General features: G+C 35.0%; 1 protein-coding gene across 1 annotated transcript; it reads right to left on the reverse strand.

The window, feature by feature from the left end:
- Positions 1-500: 500 nt before the first annotated feature.
- On the reverse strand, positions 501-7,447 carry trpt1 (tRNA phosphotransferase 1). The gene is made up of 8 exons (XM_056472647.1): positions 7,349-7,447; positions 7,174-7,256; positions 5,379-5,460; positions 5,025-5,194; positions 1,435-1,612; positions 1,023-1,079; positions 826-936; positions 501-616 (listed from the first exon to the last, which is right to left on the reverse strand). The coding sequence occupies exons 2-8, from the start codon at positions 7,228-7,230 to the stop codon at positions 594-596; spliced, it is 678 nt and encodes a 225-aa protein (XP_056328622.1). The 5' UTR covers positions 7,231-7,256; positions 7,349-7,447; the 3' UTR covers positions 501-593.
- Positions 7,448-8,844: the final 1,397 nt, after the last annotated feature.

Genomic DNA, 8,844 nt, shown 5'->3' on the forward strand with positions numbered 1-8,844 from the left:
TCATATTGTCTTATTCAGATTAAGGCAAATAATTTGATTACTGATGTCCATGTAAACGTAGCCAATGATTTCTTTAAAATATCTTTTGTGTACAACAGAAAAAAAAAACTTCATAAAGGTTTAGAACCACTTAAGGACGAGTAAATAGTGAGTAAATTTTCATTTTTGTGGTTAAGTACACAAATAAAATCCTTAATGTTGCCCCAACACAAATCGATTAAGTTAACTTGATAGTTTTTATAAATTTAAGTGGATTGAACATAAAACTTTTAAGTTGTCCCCAAAAAAACAAAAAAAATTGTGTTGTTTCAGCTAATTTTTAAGTAGCTTGAACAAGCAGCAACAATCATTTGTTGAGTGTATCTCTTTAAAGGTAATTCCGAACAATTTTGTGCTTGTTCAGGGATTTTGGAGATCAGTATTATTTCTATCTACTCATATTGGAGTATAATATACAGTGTCATTGCATTCATTTAAAATATATATCTTTAACAAACAGATTTTCTTTTTTTTGAAAGCTTTTTTATAGTTCATATGGTCAGATAAACGTCCAGTTTTAGGTTTTGAAGTCAGAAGGAGATCCTCCCCAACAGTTAATGTAGTTCAATGTCACAAGCTGAAAGAAAACAAACACATTATTCCTTAATTAAATTCCTTAATCTCTTCAAACCGAATGATCTGTGCAGTAAAATATTGAACGAATGTACTGTAACTGGAAAAAAACTAATTTATATTGCAAGTTAATAGCTTTACAGGGAAATTAAATGAATCAATATGAACTGTCTTAAGTTTGTAGCACAACTTTAAGAGCTGCCTGTGACTTACGTGAGGGTTTTAGTCTCTGTGCTCGTGAAAAATAGCACGGTGCTAAAATCCCAGCTGCATCTCCAGGGGTCAACAGCACACCGTTCTCTGACCAGAAGAACTTAATCCCATCTGAACACCAACCCGAGAGAAGAATAATTATTATGCCTTCTGCGCTATAATATTAAACTCTTCTCTGGTTTTAAAAAGATTAATACCTGACATTGCTTTCGTGATATCAATATACACAGCCAGATCACAACTCTGTCTCATACCTAGAAACAGAAAAGAGGGCAATTTTCAATGGTAAATAACAAAAGGTGAATCAGATTTGCTAAAATATTCCAGGGGTGCCAATGGGTAAGGGGGGAAAACATTGCACAAATTGGGAAACACTCCAAACATAATAATAATAATAATAATAATAATAATAATAATAATAAAGATATTTGCTTTACTCACTTATTTGTAGTTGCCTTAAGGTAATTATACATATTATTTGTTATAATTTATTATTTATGTGGAAAAACTGAGCACTGTATATAGTTCCTCTGCATAGTTACAGAATAAGATCAAGGTAAATCACACGGAATAAAGGTAAAGGTGAATGTAATCAATAATGTCTCTCACCGCTGATGACTCTGCCCTCTCCAGGCAGTCCAGGAGCCAGGTGTATGTGAGTTCTGTTCATTCTGCTGAGGCCCTGACTGTGGATAGAGGGCCAGTGCTTCATGTATGAGCCGTGAACAGCTTCTCTCGGATAATCCTGATCATCTGGCGATATCTCTCGCAATTCTAGATCCATAACCTAGAAGAGTCATACTCAAGGATCAGGTAATTAAACAAATGTGTACGTTTTTATTTTATTTTAATATATGTACATACAATATGTGTGTATGGTTATGATGCTAGAAAATGGCTCAAAAACAAGCATCTAACAATAAAAGTACAGGTTTAATTGTAGATTGTGTCCTGTTTTGTTTAAATTAAAGCAAATAATAAGTAATGTATAATCAAGATTTAAAATTATGACATCCACTAATTTCAATATAACAACAGTTTATATACACCATTAAAAAACATGTCAGGCATATTTATAATAGTTTGATGCAGCACTAATCTTTATAGTTTGCCACTACGCTTTAAACAACTAGATTTGACCCATTTGTCAGCAGGAAGATTTTTTTATCATTTAAAATGTGATAAAATAGTATGATCACTTAATTTTTTTTTTTTTTCACTTCCGCCATTAGTGAAGTTTTTTTTCCCTCTCCGCTGTCGCCACTGGCTTGCATGGTTCGGGATCTGTAGAGCTGCGCATCGTTGGATTTGCCCTTCAATATTTGGACTCTCAGTAGTGATTATTAAACCACACTGAACTGAGCTAAACTGAACTGAACTTAAACACTATAAACTGAACTAAACTGTTCCTATTTACTGTGACCTTTTATGTGAAGCTGCTTTGACACAATCTACATTGTATAAGCGCTATACAAATAAAGGTGAATTGAATATTTTAATATAAAAATTTTAAATAACTGATTTCTTTTATCTTTGCCATGTCTTTTATCTTTGCCATGTCAGGCCTACAGTAATGAAATATTTAAATTGAAGAGGATTATATTCATTTAGATTAAACCCGAAGGTCAATATTTTGTTTTTATTTTTATTTATTGTTTCTATAAAATCATTTGTTTTTTATTATTACTATTTATTTTTATTTATTGTATTTATCTATTAGTATTTTACTTACTTGAGTATTGTTTGTATATTGCATTGTCAATTGTTGTGTATACAGGCCCGTAGCCAGGGAGGGTTCGGGTGGTTCGAAAGAATTTGACTTTTATATGAGCTTATTTCTCCCATTTCTGACAGTATGCCATCAAACATTGTGAAAATACCAATAGAAGACGGCTTTAAGAAGAATAACCAATAAAACAAGGTTTTTATTATTTAAACTGAGTAAATGAGCTGGCCAGTTTGTTATTTGCCTATATGCTACAGTATTTAATTTAAAACAAGTTTTAACAGATTCCCATTTTTTTGTTGTTGTTTGTTTGTTGTTTATGATAGATGATAATAAATTAGCATTTAAAAATATATATATTTTTTCATATTTCTAAAATTCTAATCTCATTATATATAAACCTGTAATAACTTAAACAAAAAATAGTATGATAAGCACTTTGACAAAAATGTAGGAAGTATTTTTGTTGTATCAAAAGTGTGGTAACGATAACCATCCGACAAGCTAATCCAGCACAAATTAGTGCTTAAAATGTCACTTAAATGTAGTATTTGAACCTTGAATAACTGCAAATAGGTCCCTTTTTTGAGAAAAAAGAACCAGCTGTTTTAGTAAGCTGACTACGGGCCTGGTATATGTTTGTTGAACCAAATTTGTAAGTCATTGGGCTCTAATTTAACGATCTAGGTGCAGAGTCTAAACCGTATGGCGCTAAAGCATTAAGGGTGTGTCCAAATCCACTTTTGCTATTTTAAGGATGGAAAAATACGTTTTGCGCTTTTTATATGTAAAGATATTTGTGTATTGCTGTACATCTTGTGTGCATTAAGCATTTGAACCTGTATAGATGCATAACTAACGCGCTCTGCGCTGGACTTTAGACCAGCTTTTACTTGGTCAATGGCGTGTCTATTTCAGTTTCTCAAAATAGCAACACACCTCTTTTGTAGACTGGAAAACCAATGAGTGCAAATGGATTTGCTATTTAAACAACTTGGCACAAAACATGAAAATTAGGGTTGCGCTGGTCTAAAAATAGCAACAAATTGCGCAAAACACTTATTGTGCCGGGTGTATGAAAGGGCCCCACTATTGTTTAAATGCTTAAAAACAATAAAGAATGTTATTAAAAAATAAAGGCATACAGTAACTAGGTTAATAATTAGGTTATATATATATATATATATATATATATATATATATATATATATATATATATATATATATATATATATATATAAAATATTAACTTTGGGCATGCTCATCACAATATATCTATCTATTTATCTATACTGATTTAACAGATTCACATTTTTTGTTGATGTTTATTTGTTGTTTATGATAGATGATAATAAATTAGCATTTTAAAATATATATTTTTTTCATATTTCTAAAATTCTAATCTCATTATATATAAACCTGTAATAACTTAAACAAAAAATAGTATGATAAGCACTTTGACAAAAATGTAGGAAGTATTTTTGTTGTATCAAAAGTATGGTAACGATAACCATCCGACAAGCTAATCCAGCACAAATTAGTGCTTAAAATGTCACTTAAATGTAGTATTTGAACCTTGAATAACTGCAAATAGGTCCACTTTTTGAGAAAAAAGAACCAGCTGTTTTAGTAAGCTGACTACGGGCCTGGTATATGTTTGTTGAACCAAATTTGTAAGTCATTGGGCTCTAATTTAACGATCTAGGTGCAGAGTATAAACCGTATGGCGCAAAAGCATTAAGGGTGTGTCCAAATCCACTTTTGCTATTTTAAGGATGGAAAAATACGGTTTGCGCTTTTTATATGTAAAGATATTTGTGTATTGCTGTACATCTTGTGTGTATTAAGCATTTGAACCTGTATAGATGCATAACTAACGCGTGCTCTGCGCTGGACTTTAGACCAGCTTTTACTTGGTCAATGGCGTGTCTATTTCAGTTTCTCAAAATAGCAACACACTTCTTTTGTAGACTGGAACACCCATGAGTGCAAATGGATTTGCTTTTTAAACAACGTGGCACAAAACGTGAAAATTAGGGTTGCGCTGGTCTAAAAATAGCAACAAATTGCGCAAAACACTTATTGCGCCGGGTGTATAAAAGGGCCCCACTATTGTTTAAATGCTTAAAAACAATAAAGAATGTTATTAAAAAATAAAGGCATACAGTAACTAGGTTAATAATTAGGTTATATATATATATATATATATATATATATATATATATATATATATATATATATATATATATATATATATATATATAAAATATTAACTTTGGGCATGCTCATTATCACAATATATCTATCTATTTATCTATACCGATTTCTCTTTTAATTAATAATATTAATATATTTTTTCAAAAACAAAATAATTTGCAGCATTTAGTAAAAATTCTAAATAATAACTGCAACAGTAAATAAGCTGATTAAATGAAACCCTGCAGAATTTGCACAAGCTCTGAACCACACTGACCTGTACTGAGTGACCCTGATTGGCTCGTATCTGAAGACGATCATCCTCAGGGTGTTTGCACAGCTTGAATCGCTGTTTGTCATTGGAGGCTACGACTCGCTCCACATCCTCCAATGAAAACGAGTGAAACTGCTGATGAGCAAGAAGTTCCTCCACAAATACAAAGCCATCTGCAGAAAAGAATTACAGACAACAGGGATGATAAAACACTGGATCAAAACATGTGATGAGAGAAATGATAACTTACAGTATGAATTGTTTTCTTTTGTGTTCTCATCGTACAAGAGCCAATCAACATTACTGTAAGCAGACAGGGTGTATTTAATCATATGGTTTGTCGATTTCATCTCTCACCGGAGTTCATCTGAAGACCCATCTTACTGGCACCATGGCGTAACACGTAAGACAGAGATTTAGACAGACGGACATCTCTGCTCTGAAAGACCAACAAATCAGAAACTTAAAGGGATAGTTCATGTAAAATTGCTAATTTCCACAACACTACTTAGGTCGTGGTTTTAAACTTTTATGAATTCCTTCTCTGTTAAATACTAAACAAAATATTCTGAAGAATGTTGAAATAATATAGCCATTGACTTTCATACTGAGAAAACAAGCGTATATCTTTTGTATACACTCAGCGGCACTTTATTAGGTACACCAGTCCAACTGTTTATTTACGCAAATTTCTAATCAGCCAATTACATGGCAGCAACTTGACACGGTCAAGATGATCTGCTGCAGTTCAAAGCGAGCATCAGAATGGGGGAAGAAAGGTGATTTAAGTGACTTTGAACATGGCATGGTTGTTGGTGCCAGACAGGCTGGTCTGAGTATTTCAGAAACTGCTGATCCACTGGGATTTTTATGCATCTCTAGGGTTTACAGAGAATGGTCTGAAAAAGAGAAAATATGCAGTGAGTGGCAGTTCTGTGGGCGCACATGTCTTCTTGATGCCAGAGGAGAATGGGCAGACTGGTTCGAGCTGATAGAAAGGCAACAGTAACTCAAATAACCACTCGGTACAACCAAGGAGTGCAGAAGAGCATCTCTGAACGCACAACACGTCTAACCTTGAGGTGGATGGGCTACAGCAGCAGAAGACCACACCGGGTGCCATTCCTGTCAGCCAAGAACAGGAAACTGAGGCTACAATTCGCACAGGCTCACCAAAATTGGACAACAGAAGATTGGAAAAAGGTCACCTGGTCTGATGAGTCTCGATTTCTACTGCAACATTCGGATGGTGGGGTCAGAATTTGGCATCAACAACATGAAAGCATGGATCCATCCTGGCTTGTATCAATGGTTCAGACTGGTGGTTGTGGTGTAATGGTGTGGGGGATATTTTCTTGGCACACTTTGGGCCAATTAGTACTGAGCAACTTGTCAACGCCACATCCTACCTGAGTATATTACTGAACATGTCCATCGCTTTATGACCACAGTATGTCTTATGACCACATCTACTGATGGCTACTTCCAGCAGAATAACATCCCATGTCATAAAGCGTGAATCATCTCAGACTGGCTTCTTGAACATAACAATAATGACATAAACATAAACAAGATTTTACTGTACTCAAATGGCCTCCAGGCACGAGACCTCAATACAATAGAGCACCTTTGCGATGTTGTGGAGTGGGAGATTCGCATCATGGATGCGCAGCCAACAAATCTGCAGCAACTGTGTGATGCTTTCATGTTAATATGGACCAAAATCTCTGAGGAATAATTCCAGTACCTTGTTGAATCTATGCCACAAAGGATTAAGGCAGTTCTGAAGGCAAAAGGGGGTCCTTACTACTTAGTAAGGTGTACCTAAAAAAGTGGCCGGTGAGTGTATATCTAAACTCAAACAGGTGGAGGATGAGTAAATAATGACAGAATTTGCATTTTTGGGTTAAGAAATTTAAAACCACTTGTGTGAGTAAAAAATAGGATTTTTTTTTGGTGAACTATCTCTTTCTATCTATCTCAATCTGTTTGAATTATCTTTAAAGGAATTAAGTGAAATAACAAAACATACTTCACAGACAAAAGGTTCATAAAGAACATGTTGGAGGATTCCAAACACTGAAAATCAGCATGTTAAAAACAGTAAATTGAAAGGAGTATCTATAAGAAGCCAAGCGAAAGTTTCTCACACCTCTTCATTTCGATTTCCGCGTCCTCCTCTTCCTCTTCCTCGAGGCTGACGATCCATTTTTACACACTTGTCGTGATTGTAGCCTATAAATAACGTATTTACCAACACAACAGAACAGAACAACTGTTGTCACATTTTCTTGATAGAATTTGTAAACCTATAAACAACTACCAACCATTTAACTTGGGTTAGTTACGTGTACGGAAACTGAATATTTTTATTCCTTCCAAAATGTTGTCGTTGTCGTTGTACGTCACCGGAAACACCGGAAACAGCCGTTAAGGCGGCCATTTACTTAACGGCCAGCAGATGACAGTAAAGATCTAATATAAACATCTTTTATATTTTCTTTGAGATTTTACACCATCTAGCGGTGGTGTACTGGTTTATTATGTTTGGATGGTTACTAGAAATAGAGCATTAGGATACTAAAGCAAGCTCCAACTTTCAATCTATATAATGAACTAATTTCTATTTCCGTGCTTATTTTTAGAGACTATATGTTTCAGTACTAGTAGCCATTTATTAATTCCTATATTACATAAGCTACTAGACACAGGTACTTACTTCAGCAGTGACTACTAATAAAAGACAACAACTTAAAGGAACTCAAGCCAATAAAGAAACGCAGTCTTAATGGGTTTGGGTCAACAGTCGGTCAGTCCAACCACAGGCTCTACTCTATAGCACAATGAATTGAAACCCCAAAAATGCAGCCACAACAGAATCCCTTTTAAATTCCAGCATAACAGAACTCTAGACACCAAACAAATCTCCCTTTATACAAGTCTCAAGCAAAACCACATTAAAATAACACTACATTTTAACTATTCAACTTTAACTTTTAAGGCAGTGTGATGGGAGCTAGAAATTTGTTAATTTCGTTTTAGCTTATAAAGCTCACACTTTTTTCTGTTAACTATAATGACTTAAGTACTACTTGTGACCCTGGCTGGACCACAAAACCAGTCTTATGTTGCATGGGTATACACTACCCTGCTGAAAAATCCAGCTTAAACCAGCCTAGGCTGGTTGGCTGGTTTTAGCTGGTTGACCAGCCTGGTTTTAGAGCGGTTTTGGCCATTTCCTGGCTGGTTTCCAGCTATTTCCAGCCTGGTCTTAGCTGGTCAGGCTGGAAAATGACCAGCTAAATCCAGCTAAAACCAGCTTGACCAGCCTGGTTATGCTGGACATAGCTGGTTTAGGCTGGGCTCCCAGCCTGACTAGGCTGGTCAAGCTGGTTTTAGCTGGTCGTTTTCCAGCCTGACCAGCTAAGACCAGGCTGGAAATGGCTGGAAACCAGCCTGGAAGTGGCCAAAACCCCTCTAAAACCAGCCTGGTTGACCAGCTAAAACCAGCCAACCAGCCTAGGCTGGTTTAAGCTGGATTTTTCAGCAGGGTACAAAAGTCTTGTCGCCTATCCAAGTTTTAGGAACAACAAATAATTTGACTTCTAGTTGATCATTTGGTATCAGAAGTGGCTTATATGAAAGGCAAAGGCCTCTAGATTACGCTGATTTTACCAAGATAAAACACGATCATGCTTTGATTTTTAATTATTTAATTAGGACAGTAAGGTCTGACTTCGCTTAGGCAAAAGTCTTGTCACTAAACAGAAATAATGTACAGTATAGAATATAAAGTCATGGTGCAGTGGAAAAAGATTTAATA

The sequence above is a fragment of the Danio aesculapii genome, chromosome 14 (genome assembly GCF_903798145.1).
Source record: "Danio aesculapii chromosome 14, fDanAes4.1, whole genome shotgun sequence".
NCBI classification, from domain to species: domain Eukaryota; kingdom Metazoa; phylum Chordata; class Actinopteri; order Cypriniformes; family Danionidae; genus Danio; species Danio aesculapii.